The sequence below is a fragment of the Lithobates pipiens genome, unplaced genomic scaffold (assembly GCF_037356315.1).
Source record: "Lithobates pipiens isolate NorthernLeopardFrog02 unplaced genomic scaffold, aLitPip1_a1.2 Scaffold_16, whole genome shotgun sequence".
NCBI lineage: Eukaryota > Metazoa > Chordata > Amphibia > Anura > Ranidae > Lithobates > Lithobates pipiens.
This window is the reverse complement of record NW_027507748.1, coordinates 423,881,635-423,899,409: the sequence shown is the minus strand read 5'-3', so window position 1 is coordinate 423,899,409 and position 17,775 is coordinate 423,881,635. Positions and strand designations below refer to the sequence as shown.

Genomic DNA, 17,775 nt, shown 5'->3' with positions numbered 1-17,775 from the left:
CCCATTGAGAACTTGTGGTCAACCCTTAAGAGGCAGGTGAACATAAAAACCCCACAAATTCTGACAAACTCCAAGCATTGGTTATGCAATCATGGGCTGCCATTAGTCAGGATGTGGCCCAGAAGTTGATTGATAGCATGCCAGGGCAAATTGCAGAGGTCTTGAAAAAGAAGGGTCAACACTGCAACTATTGACTTTTTGCATAAACTTAATGTAATTGTCTATAAAACATTTTTGACACTCATGAAATGCTTGTAATCATACTTCAGTATACAATAGTAACATCTGACAAGACGATTTAAAAACACTGAAGCAGCAGACTTTGTGAAAATTAATATTTGTGTCATTCTCAAAACATTTGGCTGTACTATACTTAACACAACACACCTTAATGAACACGTTAACATACATGCATTACCACAATGCACCAGGGCTCCAAGGTGTCCTGAGTTTTTATTTCACATGAAATTAGAGAAACTGAAATTAGATCAATTATCCTGTGTATATACAGTATATTTTAGGCTAAAAGCATGGATATAAGGTAAATAGTGTTCTACCTGTATGTCAATGTTTAAAATGATTGTTCGGAGAGCATTCATCAGGATCAGGCAGTTGTGCAGGCATTGTTCTGGAGACTCTGGACTGGTATACATGTCTATAAAATGGGAGGAGACCTGCGAAGAATTATAAGTAAATATAGGATTTTCTTTTCATTCCAATGTGAAGGGATTGCAGTACTCATAGGAAACAAACTGGTACTTACAAGATATGGACAATAAGCTGCCACCTGTGCTGCAAGGACAAGACCATCTAAAAGGTCTTTATCAAAGTTCATGATCCATCTTGTGGGTGGTATGTCCCCTGTTAAAATAAAACCTAATTAGAAACACTGTCACCGTCTACTGTGGCATTGCACTAAAACAGACACCAAGACACTTATTTTTAGATTCATAAAAAAAAAAAAAAAAAAAAAAATCAATGCTACTTTTACATGAGTAACGACATACAGAACATTACTATTTCTCCATTATATTTAATACAGAGTTCTGACAGAGCAGGAGAAGCCATGTGGCTTTTTTTTTTTTTAGGGTACAATACCCAATCTTCAGATGTCAGGAACAAAGGAAAGTATTATTTGTTTATTCTGTTTCATCTATCAAAAAACAATAGAGACAAATGCATAAATCCTTTATTTTTCGATTTTTCTTGCATTTTATTACCTGATACAAATTACTTGAAAAGCTCATCTCTCACGCTTTCTGATAAGCTGGACAGATGTGCCCAATGTGTTCACAAAGTTTTATTCAGGTGGTAATAAACAGTACCTGAATCTGTTGAGTTTCTTTTATTATACATAAACAGATTTTATAGCCAGAGGCATATTTGATAATCCTATTTTTATCTATCCGTCTAACCTAAATTTTAAATATAATGTTGGAAATTTGACCTGATCATCTACATTCTAATATATATATATATATATATATATATATATATATATATATATATATATATACACACACATACACATACATACACACACACACACACACGAATAATATATATATATATATATATATATATATATATATATATATATATATATATATATATATATAAAAATAAATAATATAACCCCTCCCCACCGAGCGTACACAGATATGCGGCCTCTGCTTTTGGGGGTTATACCGTGACGATGCCCGCTGCTGCAGGCATCATTCCAGTACCGTTTTTTTTTAGAGCAGGCGATTGGCTTTCCAGGGATAACAACCCATGCGGCTAAAAGCCGCCCGATTGTTATCCCGGAGGAGCGAGAGGGGACACCCCACCTCCCGCCGCTCTGACCGGACCTCCCGTCCCACCAGGAGACCCGATCTGTGATCCACCACTTCTGGCGACTAGGGCTTTGTTCCAGTCTCCTGATTGTAAACACAGAAGCGACGTCACAACGTCACTTCATGTTTACTTGGCTGCCAATGCCACCAGTTAAAAAAAAATATATGGTATTCAGAATTGCCCGAAAATGGCGATCTGAATACTTTGAAGTGCAAAGGAGGTATGGAGGTCTTTTAGACCCCCGATCCCTCCATAAAGAGTACCTGTCACCACCTTGTGTACTGACGATACGAAAATCAGACAACAGACCATTGTCCACCAAAAATTTACTAGCCTGCGATCCATTTGTTGGCCGAAAGTTGGATAACAATTGTCAGAAAGAGCACACTAACGGTCAGATTTTAGAACAACAGTTTGACAACAGACAATCCCCTGCCAACAATCTGATCGTGTGTCTGAGGCTTTAGACTGGGATGCCATTAAAATTCATATACGTGTAAAGGCAGGTGTCCCAATACTTCTGGTAATAGTGTGTGTGTGTGTGTGTGTGTGTGTGTGTGTGTGTGTGTGTGTGTGTGTGTGTGTGTGTGTGTGTGTGTGTGTGTGTGTGTGCTCGCTCGCCCCCCCCCCTTCCTGGCCGGCCGGGTAGCGTGCTCAGACAAGGGTCTGATGTGGGCCTGGGGGGACCCCCACGCCGATTTTTTTCGGCATTGGGGTTCCCCTTTAAGTACATACCAGGCGGCGGGGCCAGCGACGTATCCTTCGCGGGCCCCGCCTACCTGGAGACGCGCTCAAAATGAGCGGACTATCCTCCGCGTGTGTGGGCGAGTCCGTTCATTTCAAAAGTAGGGCGGATAGTACGGTCGGACTTAGTACGCCGTATTAGTCCGCTGAAAAAGTGCCGTGTGTGGGCAAGTAGCCCGTTCGGAAAGTCCGACGGACAGTCTGGCGAGAAGTCCGCCAGACTAAGTACGTCGGACAGACGGCTACGTGTGTACGCGGCTTTAGAGAGCAAAGATGGCTTGTTTGTGAAATGTCACAGAAATGTATTTGTGCAGACAAGCTATTGAAAGATCCACTTTAAGTTTTGAAAAGCGTATCTCTGTTAATAAGAGCAGTCAATTCTTTACGTAATAGAAGCAATGTGAATTTACAAAAGAAAATACCAAGAATCTCGAATGCCTTGTACACACGGTCTGAAATTCCGACCACAAAATCCGTCTGATTTTTTCTGACGGATTTTGTCCAGAACTGGTGTTGCATACACACGATTGGACAAAGTTGTCGGAAAATCCAATCGTTCGGAATGTGGTGACATCCGTTGCGTACGACCGAACTACGTAGAGGCTAGTAGCCAATAGCTTTCGTCTTGTAATTTGATCTGAGCATGCGTGCCACTTTGTCCGTCTGAATTCTCTACAAACGATCGGAAAAAGTCAGATCGGATTTTTTTGACGGAAATTTTTAGATCCAGCTCTCAATTTTTTTCCGTCAGAATTTCTGACGGGAAAAAGTCCGATAGAGCCCACACACGAACGGATTTTCCCACACTATCACCCGATTGGACACTTTCCGTCTGAATTTCCGACCGTGTGTACAGGGCATTAGATAAGTCCCATTATGCATGACATGGAAATATCATTTCTCAAGCAATGCAACATACTGAAGTATTACACATTAGAAATTGGTAGTACATGTACTAGGGAACAAATGGCATGTGGAAGGGAGGCACAGAAAATCAATAATGTGAGTTGAGGAAAAGTTTCAATAGACTAGAATTTATTATATATTTTGATGAAGAGAATTATTTAAGTGAAATTGTAAACTGACAGCCTTGCTAAGCAAACAATAATTTACATGAATAATTAAGAAGAAAAACACATACCTATTAATAACATAAACACAGAACAAACCCTGCAGTTAATGCAATGGGAGTTATCAGTAAAGAGGGCTAAGTGTGATATATTTAGGGCCAGTTCCATCAATAGCAACCTTTTTCTTTCTGCCTTCTAGTGTTCTCATATATCCGTAAAAGAAATTAAGCTTCCCTGATAGTGAATGAACCAATAGCTTGGCCTCAGAAGACCTTGTCTGGGAGTTGAGATGAAATACTTGGTGTAAGTAGAAAACTAATTACAGGTGTCTGGCTAGAAAATCCAAGCTATATCAAGGCCTAGGGCACTGCTGTTCTCATAACTCTGAACATGAGTTTAATTTATTTCTTTGCGATAATTCTGACATGAATCAAGAATTACAATTCACAAAGATATACAATTCCCCTGCACAAAAAAGTTTAATCAAAGGACAACTGCATAGCAATTAATGTTATAGGTTAGCTTCTGGACTATGTCTTATAATTAAATTAAGATAGGTGGTCCAATGTACTATGATTACAAACATATACTAACGGAATGTACCTATACAATACATACCATATGTGTACCAATGTAAAATTACATCGAAATAATAGTGTTGGGGTTTTAATATGAAAATACAGACCTTACTGGCTTGTGGACCTTATCTCTCCAACCTCCTAAACTGATTAATTAATAAGGTCACCCATCACATTTAGGGATCAATACAAAGGGACAAAATCCTGATATTTGTCAACAGTTTCAGGACTCCTTGAGATTTCTAAAAAGTAACCAAGAATACCAGGCACATCTGGGTAACCACACTAATCTTTGGTTACCATTTTACATAGGTACACAAGTAAGAACTATGTACTGTATGATTGAAAATAAACCGGCCATAATACAATCTCAGTTAAATTCTATTTTAAAAAAAGAATGCAAGAAGTGCATGATCAGCAGGATGAAGTAAAGACGATAGAACACATTTTTAGGGTATCAGGACATGACCTATATGCCACTTGCTCTCCCAGAAAACTGAGTAAATTACTTAGGGAAGACTTTGTAATAGAACTTGCATAACTACTTCTATAAGTTCCTATACCTATAAAGAACCGTCAAGCAATCGGAGATTCTGGGGTGGATTAAAGGCAAATAGGATGTGCAAGCAAAATCGTTCCTTTTCCTTACATTTGAATGGGAATTCTTTGCAAAGAAGAGTTCTGGGGCAAATTCTCTTACTAAGTGCAACTTCCCTTGCAAAGTGAACAGTCTGTTTTCCTTTATTAAATCAACCCCTGTATGGAACAGTTTATTGCAGCAATTGGGGTAAAGCAGACTTTCTTGTGATAGCATAAATGTCAAACTGGTGATATTTGGAGCAAATTTACTTTTTATTTACTAAAGGAAAATCCACTTTGCACTGAAAGTGCACTTGAAAGTAATGTCGCTGTAGATCCGAGGGGGATATGCAAGGAAAATAAAAAACAGCATTTTAACTTGCACATGATTGGATGATAAAATCAGCAGAGCTTCCACTCATTTCAGATCTTCCCCTTAGATTTAGAGCGACTGCACTTCCAAGTGCACTTGCAGTGCAAAGTGGATTTGCTTTTTCGTAAATAACCCCCTTTGTTTGCTCTTTATTTGCAGTCTTCAACTAGTTGAGACATTTAAAACTGATTGAGGACCTAAACAATTTTCAGGCTATTTAGACATAATCTGTTCAGGGCTAATATTCTGCTTCCTCCAGGATGCATTAACAAACAGACCTTTAAAGTGGTTGTAACCCTAAAATAAAAAAACAAAATAAAAAGAAAGAGCTCCTGTTCCCTTATAGCAGATTAAACAGCACAGTGCCTGTACTGTCTCCCTGCTGTATACAGAGTCCTGTGTGTTTGTAAACTCTGTTATGTGTAAATAAAAAAAATAAAAATAAAAATCTGTTCTGTGACTCTGATCAGCAGGTCCACGACCAAAATCATTGGCACGAACCTGCTGGCAAATTTGCACTGTAGCCAATGACAGCGCAGGATAAGAAGGGGGTGCATGCTCAACCTGAACCCGGGAGAAGCTAGAAGACATACAAGAGAATGTATACAAAGTATTAAACCCAAAACCAAAAATGTCATATATTGCCACCTTAGCAATTCTTAGATATGGTGGATGGATTTTTTTTTTACCCCCCCCCCCCCCCCCTGTTTTTTGGGGGAGGGGAGTGTACGATGGATTAGGAGATACACAAAAAAATTGAATCCAAACTCCAGCTCACACTGCAATTACAGAAGCAGTTACAGCAACAGTTTTTATTATTATTACTATACACAATTTATATAGCGCCAACAGTTTACGCAGCGCTTTACAATGTATAGGGGGGGGGGGGGCACAATTATAGTACAATACAAAACGTACAGGAGGGTCCTGCTCGTAGAGCTTACATTCTAAAGGGAAGGGGTGGTGGTACAAAAGGTAATAGCTGCAGAGAATGATTTGATGTGGGGGTAGCTTGAGGACAGTTGTTAGGTGGGTGTGGGATAGGCTTCCCTGAATAAATGAGTTTTCTCTCCTAAAGGTGGACAGGGTAGGGGCTGATTGGACAGACTGGGGCAAGGAGTTCCAGAGGATGGGAGAGGCTCTGGAGAAGTCTTGAAGTATTTTTATGGTAAATGGTTTGAGTCAACAGTCTTAACTGATACATTTTCTCCGTTAACAAACAGCAGACTTACTGGCAGGATCACCAGGTGAAATTTTTTTTAAAAAAAAGCCTAAAAAAGAAAACTCAGAATTCACATCAAAGAATTGGTAAGCTGAAGTATATAATAAATTTTTGCTTTTGGGTTTAAAGTGGTTGTAAACCCTTACAACACACTTTGACCTACAGGTAAGCCTAGATTAAGGCTTACCTGTAGGTCTAAGAAATATCTCCTAAACCTACACGGTTTAGGAGATATTTGCCGAAAGACAGGCACCGCTGTCTACGGCGCATGCGCCGTAGACAGCGGTGCGCAGGCGCACTGAGCGCGCCGCAGTCAGCGACGATATGCCGCGAGCGGCAGCTCCCATGCGCATGCGCGGGAGTGACGTCATCGCGGCTTCACTGAATGACAGCAGCGAGACCCACCAAGAAGATGGATGCGCCCGACTACAGGGGACCGCGGTGACTTCGCTGGCTCCTGTGTCAGGTAAGTGACACATAATGGACTACTATGCGATGCATAGTAGTCCTTAATGCTTTACCTTTGCAGGGAATGAAAGAGGAAGTAAACTCATCAGGGTCTCTTTAAGACAACATTATTCTATGTTCCACCTATCTATGTCCTGTCCCTGTGTGTGTGCTGCCAGTTCCAAGACTGCACAGTCCCTGACATCTGTAGCTCTCACGCTAAAGATCCCACACTTATGAAGAAGTTTACAAACTTCAGGCTGCAAATGGCACTGAGCCTCTTTCTCTGTGTATTCAATGTGCACCAAGAAAAAAGTAAAATGTAGAAATAGCGGTATATAGTACAAATAATGACCAGCATGTAAAATAATTAAGTGACAGTTCATAATAAGAATTGTACAAGAAATGTTATTACTGAGTGTGTACCAAATAAAAGCTATAGACACAGGGATTACCACTCCAACCTCCCAGATCCACAATAAAGTGCTCACCCTGATGGAACTCACAGGTGCTGGCTCTGCTCGAGATTGAGGAGAAAAAAGAATTCCTGGATTTAGTAAATCTACTCCACTAAGTTTCCAGCACAGCCAGAGAACTAACCACACTTTGCTCTCATGCCTGGTGTGGTCAGTTTTTAATAAGAAAGCAGAGGAACCGACATGAACACCAGGGTTTTCACACAAAGGTAGCAAAACAAAGAGAACAGGATACATTTTCACAGAAGTACATGGTACAGCAGGCACATAACAATAATATGAAATATTGGGTTTACGTACTCTTTACGATCCTCAGGTTCATAACCTGAGGATCGTAAAGCCGTATAAACTGGGAGCTTGCAAGTGGCAAGGTCATGCCCAGTATTTATCAGGTCATGAGCCATTCTATAAGTATTCTTATCCCAGCGTAAATATTTTATTTTATTTTTATTTACCTTTCTTACAGTTTTTCCATGCCACTTTTCTCATCTTCTCATAATTAATATTAAGCCAAGTAAGAAGAATTCTTTCTGATGTGGAGTATATATTACTTGACAGAGGCTCAGAACTGATCTTTGGCATGCAGTCTATCACGCTCTCATCATCTGTATTTGTCTTTTCAACACGTGAAAGGATCAACACCTATAGAAAAAAAGCAGTAAATGATGGTGTGTATATTTGTAGATCTACAGCCTATCACTCAAGAACACCTTGTGTACATAAAATGTACCCCCATAATTCAGCCCAGATGGTTGGGATTTCTGTACAGCATTTAAAATCTATTTGCATCATAGAACAGAATAGCATATTTTATTAGATAAAAAATTATTTTTGCTTTGAATCACATAAAACAACCAAACACCAGCTGTAGAGATTGAATTCCTTTCCATCTTTCCAGATGATGTTTCTGCTGGAAGAATATTTTTGTATACTGTCTGGCCCTGAATACCCCAGTATTTTTAGTATGTATTTTTAGTATGCAGTCAAGTTTATTTGAAAAATGAATGCAAAAAGTTGTGATATCATACAAAGTGCAAAAAGCCATATGGACCACCTGGATTTTTATTTTCTGAAGCCAAGCAGTAAGGGCTCCTTTACACATGTGGTTAAGGGGGCAGTAAAAATAGGTGGGTGAGCTGTGTTTTTACCACCCCACAACTTAAGGTTTAATGGTTGAAACAGGAGGCGAGGAGTCGACAGAATGCCTCATCACTGCCTGTCAAACACCTCTGAAAAGCTGTTTTAGAGCCTTATAGCTATATATATTTATTTTTATAGCTTGCCATCGATGACTTTACATCTTGCTTTCGATCCTATTCCCCACCTTCCACAGTTTAGACAATAGCCATACCTGACACTTTAACCAATTGGGCATTCGTGTCAGCCTTTTTTTGGGGTAAATTCAATTATACATATGAAATAACTTCTTATGGCCATTTGCAGAAATTGGATATCTTCTTATCAGCCCAAAGAAAATTTTGGATTTTTTAAGAATTAATTTACTGTTTATCGGCGTAACATCATGTTTCACATTATATAAAAAAATTGGGCTAACTTTACTGTTTCGTTTTTTTTAAATTCATGAAAGTGCTCCTTTTCCTAAAAAGTTGCGTTTAACACCGCTGCACAAATACTGTGTGACATAAAATATTGCAACGATCACCATTTTATTCTCTAGATTCTCTGCTAAAAAAAAATAAAAAATGTATATATATATATATATATATATATATATATATATATATATATATATATATATATTTTTTATAAAGGGTGATAGACATTACATAATTATATCACATTTCAACAATCACAAATACTTTCTTTTTATACTTCATTACATCTTATATTGGTTGTTGTTATATTTATATTATAAATGTTACATTTTAAAAATTTCCAATAATGTTTTAGAACAGAACAACCAGACACTTTATGGTGAGGTGGGTTAAAATGAACCAGAAAGTTGTATACAGTTTTGGATATGTGGTTCTATTATATTAGGCTGTATCAGTACTACAATTCAGCAAGTGCATTGCACCATGGGGACATACAGGAATAATTTGCATGGCTCCATCTACTTTCCTAAAATGGAAGCAATACATTTCTTCAATCTATGGTTGAAAGGAGACCTGCAAACATGTCTGCATTCATTTTACAATAAGAATGAGCTTGTCATTACCCATCAAAAGTAAATAGTAATAAGGGACAACCATAGGTTATAGAATCTCTGTTGTGTTTCCTTTATTGTCTTTGTGCCCATTTAAAGCCTCAGCCAATCAGAGGAAGCTTGTATTCATTTATGGAATACAAAGCTTCCTGTGAATAGCTAAGTAGTGCTCAGCCTGATGCTTTTTTGTCCTGAGAGTGGGACATGAAGTCCCTGTCCCACTGCAAAACACAATGCTACCGCTACATACAGTTAATACAGCATGTCCAGCAAGCGTACCTGTTAGAGCAGTATATAGTTTGTTTGGTTCAACTTGGCCCAAAGCAACTATTTAACAAACTCTATTAAAAAAAAAAAAAATCATTAAATATGGAGTTAGGCTTCAAGTGATATCTTCATACATTCCATCTATCTGATGCGTGTCAGGGAGAACAGGAAGTAAGAGGAACACACCCCAACTGTAACTTCTAGTTGAGTGAGAACAGTTTCAAACTACTGCCAAAACTATATTTATATCTGTGTCTCTATAAAGGAGTTTTCCTCTCACTTCCTGTCCAGAAGAGGAGTATCAAACAGAACAGGAAATGAACAGAAATTTCCTGGCAGAAAATAAATCTTAAATGAACAGGGACAGCATTTAAGACATAAGAGATGTTCTAATATATCCCTTATCAAGCATTCCAAAAGGTTTTGGCTGGAGTTAAGGTTTAAGGCCAACTTCAGCAGTTAAGCTAGCTATACACATTGCAGGCTAATTAAACAGACTTATTGAGAACTACTGTCCATTTAGTATAGAAGCCTACATGTCAAGATACAAGAGAACTACTGTCCATTTAGTATAGAAGCCTACCTGTCAAGATAAAAACTGAGTAGAGGTAGGGCTCTTACTACACAGGTTTGGTAGATCCAAAGAAGATTTAATAGTGATTACAGATTCAGATTGTATAACCATCTTAACTGCTAAAATGCAGAAAATGAAAATTGTGTAGATTAAATAGCTCATCACAATTCACAAATAGAAATCTCTCCCACCTTATATATTTGGAGCAGTACATCTGTCCATGAGCGTCTACTCACAAACTGAAATGCAATGTGGCTAATAGGAAACAGAACATTATTAGCCGGTTCTGCATTCTTTTTGCTCGAGGTCTGCAGCTTTTGAATCTGATCCTATAAAGATAAAAATTGTACATATAAACGTAATGTAAAAGTTGCATTTAATATATAAAAACAATTAATAAATAGACTACATAACAGTATGTCTGTGTATTCTACATTATGTCAGTTTCTGAAAACTTTCAGAAAATGACTTTCTTCCCATGGGGCTAATGCAGCTTAGTGCCTGCTGAAGTGAGAAACATCACTGTGTTGGCTGTCATAGTGTGCATCTACTTCAATAATCTAAACCAGTTATATAATGTTAATCTCTGAAGTGTAAACTGCCACAAGGTAAACATTATCAAACAGCTGAGTAATACAGTACTAGAGAGTAAGAAAAAACAAGGGTGAGAAAACCACAATCATGTTATGTTAAAAAAGATGTGTGAAAGGTGACTAGGGTTAATGTACTTGAGAAACCATTTATGGTGACGTTGCCGAATCCAAGATTCTGCTAGAATAATGTGAGGCTGCCTGTTACCTATTCCCAGCAGTGTTAAAGAGAATGGTCAGAGATCTATATGTCAGTTTAACCACTTAAGGTCCGAGCCTGTTTTTCAGACTCTGTGCTTACAAGTTAACCACTTCAGCCCCGAAAGAATTTACCCCCGTCCTTTTTTTTCCCCACAAATAGAGCTTTCTTTTTTGGTGGTATTTGATCACTTCTGCAGTTTTTATTTTTTGCACTATAAACAAAAAAAGAGTGACAATTTTGAAAAAAAGCAATATTTTTGACTCTTTGCTATAATAAATATCCCCCCAAAAAATATATAAAAAAATAATTTCTTCCTCAGTTTCGACCAATATGTATTCTTCTACATATTTTTGGTTAAAAAACGCAATAAGCACATATTGATTGGTTTGCACAAAAGTTATCGTGTCTACAAAATAGTGGATAGATTTATTGCATTTTTATTATTATTATTTTTTTAATTAGTAATGGTGGCAATCTGTGATATTTATCATGACTGTGACATTGCGGAGGACAGATCGGACACTTGACACTATTTTGGGACCGTTGACATTTATACAGTGATCAGTGCTATAAAAATGCACCGACTACTGTGTAAATATCATTGGCAGGGAAGAGGTTAAACACTAGAGGGCGATCCAGGGGTTAAGTGTGTTCCCTCAGTGTGTTCTAACTATAGGAGAGATGGACTCACTAGAATTTACATAGGCATTTCCCCGTTCTTCCTCTCCATGCCACGATTGCAGGCCACTGGCAGACATAGAGACCACGGGACCCGCGGGCACACTCCCAGTGTGCGCTCACCTGCTAGTTGTCCATGACGGAGTGACGTACGGGTACGTGCTTTTGCGCACCCATGCCATTCTGCTAGAAAATTATTTGGGACCCCCAAACATATTTCTTTTCTAACACCCTAGAGAATAAAATGGCGATCATTACAATACTTTCTGTCGCAGCGCTCTTACAAGCGCACTTTTTTGGAAAAAATACACTTTTTTGAATAAAAAAATAAGACAACAGTAAAATTAGCCCAATGTTTCTATATTGTGAAAGATAATGTTACGCAGAGTAAATTGATACCCGATATGTCACGCTTCAAAATTGTGCCCGCTTGTGGTATGGCAACAAACATTTACCCTTATAAATCTCCATATGCGACATTTAAAAATGTCTACAGGTTACCAGTTTTGAGTTACAGAGGAGGTCTAGGGCTAGAATTATTGCTCTTGCTTTAGCAATTTCGGCGATACCTCAGATGTGTGGTTTGAACACCGTTTTCAAATGCGTGCACTACTCACGTATGAGTTCACTTCTGCACGCGAGCCCGTCGGAAACGGGGCACTTAATTTTTTTTTTGTTTTTTGTTTTTTTACACTGTCCTTTAAAAAAAAAAAAAAAAATCTGTCACTTTTATTCCTATTACAAGAAATGTAAACATCCCACAAAAAAAAACATGACAGAACCTAAATATGAGATCTGGGGCCAAAAAGACCTCAGATCTCATATTTACACAAAAAAAGCAATAAAAAAAAAAAAATTATTTGAAAGAAAAAAAAAATCTCATTTAAGAGCATTGGGTGGAAGTGACATTTGACATCACTTCCACCAGTCAATGCTATGGAGCCAAGTGAGGGCCATCTTCCCCCCACTCGGCAGCCAGCCAAGCAGGGGAAAGGACCCAATCGCCTCGGCCGCTACCGGTGGCTACAGAGCACTGCAAGAGGGGGGCCCTCTCCCACTACTGATAAGTGATGTCACGGCGAATCCGCCACAGAGACCACTTTTATCTGAAAGCATACCGCACACTGAAGAAGAGTATACTGGGGTTATGGCAGCAAACTCATTCCGATGCTGCGTCTGTCCCCCGCTGCCTCTAAGACGAAGAACCGAGCAATCAAACACCACTGACTATCAATCACCGGCTCTCTGTTCTGCCCCACCACGCTCACTGGAGATCTGGGCTGTGGAGGGTGCGGGGCGGCTGGCTCAGGGTCTCAGCAGATCTCTGAGAGGCTGACCCAAGTGCCGGTGAAGGCATCTGGGTGGATCCTGACCATATGGACCAGCTCTGTGATGTTAGCTGACAGCGGACTTCAGCCCTTTGTCTGCAGAAAATGGTTCGCAGGAGTGCACAACAAACTGCACTTCTGGGATCCATAGGAGAAGCACAGAAAAAACAAGCTTTGGCTGTACTTCTCCTCTAACCCCTTAGTCAGGTGACAACTGCACAATTTTGAATTTCCCATTACTTTCTGTCTTAGTGACAATAGTCAAGGATAAATGGAGAGCAGAATCTCCCTAATGGGAGAGCAATGAAAAAATGTACTGGGTTCTAATCCTTGTTCTATCCAAAATTTTATAAATACATTTTTGGTTATAGATACACTTTAATGATTCCAGAGGTCAAACATTAGGAGTTTCAATTTGTATGCAATCAGACAGGCCCATGCACTACATGGTTTTGGTAAATCTGAAGACAAAACACTGATAGTGTGTATGGGGCTTTTGATGCAAAAGATGTACAGCAATCAGCACAACAGAGAGATATATATATATATATATATATATATATATATATATATATATATATATATATATATATATATGTGCAAATGTACAGTGCTGTTGTGTGTGTGTATATATATATATATATACACACTGTATAATTTAATATTGTCAGGGCAATCATTTTGAGTTGCGTACATTTCAAACTTTATCATTGGATGCATTCCTCGAATGTACAGTTAAATAGGTGGGTTTAATTCCTCTATAAATAACATCACTTTTTAGGAATCTTTCACATGTATAATGTTAGGATACATTTGTCTAGTTGCAGTGCATTTAATTCATGTGTGTTAACATGCATTATTTTGTACATTAACATGTGTTGCCTTAAAGATCAACTATCCTCCCCGGGGACCAAGTGTGGGGTCCAGTTCTGACTGGTGGCTCCTTTCTGTCCAAAATGGAGCTCTAAAGGCTGGCTGTAGCCCCCCCCCCCCTTTAGGAGCCAAAATCAGGGAGTTCTTGTGGGGGGTATTGCCATCACAAAGTCCCACCCCCACTCTGATCTGTGATGCATACTAGCAAATTATGCCTTTACCGTGCAGGTAAGAAAAAAAAACGTCCAGCGGCTTACAACCCATTTAATGGCCTAGTTATCTATTTTTCATTAAACTGTTTATTAGGACTTGTTTATACTTGTAAACTATACCCCCATCACACTCGGCACAATACAATGCCACCTCATGGCCTGTCAAATACCCTTCGAAGAGCGTCTCAAAAGCAGGTCACTCTTCAGAGAGAAGACCAAGTATAAACGAGCCCTGACTGTGTTTTCTGCCTCCTTGTAATATCATTCATGAGCTTTCGAACCTCTACTTTTCCCCATCACTTTTGTTTATTTGGAGTGAGCAGTGCACGTTAGTCCTTCGTCCCTAGTTCATGTCAGGAGCAAACAAGAGAGGGTGACTATGTTTCATACAGTGGGACTATGGAGAATGAGTTTAGCCACCCTCTAACAGGAAGTCAGATCGCAGCAGCAAGTCAAAGGAATAAGGAGATTTGAAGAAGACTGAGCACAATATAAGATACTTTTTCTTAAAGCTGCTGTTAAAGGGAATGTACTGTATATTGGTTTTCTACTGTACATATCATCTCTTTCTTATTTTATTTTTTCTTCATTTAGACAAATGTAAAATATTGTACATAATGTAGTCTTTTATCCCACAAGCAAAGGTCGTTCTAGGTTCATGTTTTTAAAGAGGAACTGAACTCTGTAAGCAGTTCCCAAAAAGGGCAGGAAGATGGCAAAGAATAAGTATTGTTCTATCTTGGTAGAGAGAGGGCTAATGCCACGTACACACAACCGGACTTTCCGGTAGACTAGGTCCGACGGTCTTCCCGACTGACTTTTCAGCGGAGTTCCAGTGGACTTTCCGAATGAATGCACTTGGACACACACAATCCCACCAAAGTCAGACAGATTTGAACATTTGGACTAGAATAAGGAAGTTCATAGATAGTAACTAATAGCTGCCCTAGCGTTGGTTTTTGTCCATCGGACTAGCATACAGACGAATGAATTTTTCGACCGGACTCGAGTCCGTCTGAAAGATTTGAAACATGTTCTAAATCTAAAGTTCATCTGATTTTTAGACAGCAAAGGTCCGATGAAGCTCACACCCAATCAAATTGTCCAGCGGATTCGTTCCGTCGGACCTTTGCTGTCGAAAAGTCCAGTCGTGTGTACACGGCATAAGTTTCTCATTTCAGAGCCTCTAGGCAAGGAGAACAATGAGCAACCCAGAGTAAAATCACCAAATCTTAAACTCATAGGACTAACAGCATTAGGTCTCCTTAGATCTCCCAATGCAGATGTACAGCTATAAGGCTGTACAGAAAGAAATGCATAGACACACTTACATATCAGGAAATGCAATGCTATTTTTCAGGAGAATTTGCAGACAAAGGGTAAATTTTTCAGAGTACTGCTAACATACAATTTACACTTCTAAACATTTCCTATAACATAGTAAATGTTAACTTTATGGGATCAGTTTTACTTTAATTGATAAAAGTTTGCTAATTTGATGGATGAAGCTGATTATTTATACTGCTGAAAGACTTTGTGATATCAAACTCTCCCTTTTTCAGCAGCTGGTTTTATCACTTACTGAATATGAAGCTTCTTTGTCTTTTAATCCTTGCCTATGTTCCAGTCTGGGCAGTTACCAAGTCTGCTGCACAAGGTTTCCTGTTTCAGGGTGGCTTCTTTCTCTTGCAGAATCCTATAGAGCCACCCTTGCATGCAGGAACAAGATGTGTGTCTCCCTACACTGTGTTCATCAACAGGAACACAAAGCCCCATAACCTAGGATGGCAAAAAACTCCCATGATCCTCCCTTATCCCTCTTTCATTCTTCCAATTGGCTTGGGATTGCACTGTCCATTGTTACCTCTTTGCTGTGAACACTGGAAGTTCAGGGAAACAGCAGTGAGCAAGCAGGAGCCAGCAGCATTGACAGTTGTAAACTGCAAGTGCTGGGGTAAGAATTGTAATAAATTGTTCACTAGGAAATGTTTATTTTATTTTGCTCAGTGTGTTAAACTAAAAAAAAATGAAGGTTTAATCACAATGACTAACACCTTATCATTGAGCTTAATCCCAAGTTTCCTTCCTGAAGTATAACTAAAGGCAAAAAAATGTTGTTTTCATTTTAGAGTAGGGAGAAATGAATTCCCTTTGGGTTTTTATTGCTGTCTGTGCTCCCGTTAGGGAGCTGTCATGCTTACCATTATCATTAAAAGTAAAAAAAAAAAATCTCAACATTTTGAGTTGTCCCCAGAAGGCTAAAAGAGGGGACATCTTCCAATGGGGACGCTAGTTCTGGTGACCTGGGGGGCCCCAAGGTAGCCCCTTGTTTTTGGCTATGGAACAGAAAGTAAAGGTAAATCTCCCCAATGGGACACAGATGGAAAAAAAAAAAACTCCCTCCAAAATGAAAAGTCAGAGAAGAAAAAAAAAAAATTTGTCTATAGTTTTACTTAAATTATCCCACAAACATTCATTATGTTTACAGTAACAAACATGATCTAGTTGTTTGTAAGTCCTTATAAAACTGGAACTTAGGCAATAGCTTTCAATATTTTATAGATCCTATGTTTCATAAAATAGGATGTTAAATATAGTTTCAGCTTTTTACTGTAAAACATCTTTAATAAAAAACTTCTAGAATTAATTTGTGTTCTACAATGTGAAATATTGCATTTCTGTTATAAATGATAGAACAGCATCAAATAATACTATTTTTGAGGCATTTACCGATATGAATGCATCACATTTTAAATTTAACAGGAACAACAAGCTAAAAAAAAAAAGCATACCATATTTTTTTCATATTTACAGATAACTAATTTACTACTGGATATTAGTATACTGTATGTAACTTGACAATGGCAATATCTCCTCTTATATGTGCAGTTTTAATACTTAATAAGAATAAAATGAGTATATTGTAGTGCAGGAAATATAATCCAATAAAAAGTACAATCCCTAAATACAGAAAAGAAAAAAAAACAGTGCTACCATATGCATTGCCTCTGTCAATGTTTTTTGTGATACTCTTGTCTCAGAAAAATACTACAGCCTGATCCACTGAAATTAAGTGTAATAGCCACATTTTATCACAAAGTACATTTCACTTCCAAGGAACAAACCCTTAAGTTCTTGTGTCTCTACCTGCAGTAATTCAAAGCTAAACAGCTGGCAAAAAGAACAAGAAAGCAAGCACTCTTTCCATAAGCACAAGCAATTTTCATGTTTGCCACTGACAAAAAGCAGTTATCAGCAAGCTGTCTTTGTAAGAGCATTTTTAGAAATCTGAAATTACTTGATATTTTAGAGGCATACATTAATGACCATCTACTACATCTATTCATCTCATGTTCAAACCCTGGTGGTCAATTTTAGGTGTCATTTACTAGTACAAACAAAACTATTTTTATAGGATTTAGTTCATATGCTATAGTCATTGTCACATATTTTCATTTTTAGAAAAGCTCATGCAGAGACTTTCAGCATGGCATAGGATATCACAAGCCCAGTTTGTCTCTATTCTAGAATTTATTTTTTGGACAATTTTCAATAATAA

At 38.4% G+C, this 17,775-nt stretch overlaps 1 protein-coding gene across 2 annotated transcripts in view; it reads right to left on the bottom strand.

Moving 5' to 3' along the window:
• Positions 1–17,775, bottom strand: part of CFAP47 (cilia and flagella associated protein 47) — a 681,345-nt gene that overhangs the window by 408,860 nt on the left and 254,710 nt on the right. For both annotated transcript variants that reach the window (XM_077482554.1, XM_077482555.1), the window contains exons 33-36: positions 10,525–10,662; positions 7,781–7,967; positions 764–861; positions 558–674 (exon numbers count right to left, since the gene is read on the bottom strand). In XM_077482554.1, the coding sequence (XP_077338680.1) occupies positions 558–674; positions 764–861; positions 7,781–7,967; positions 10,525–10,662 (540 nt within the window). The remainder of the gene's footprint in view (positions 1–557; positions 675–763; positions 862–7,780; positions 7,968–10,524; positions 10,663–17,775) is intronic.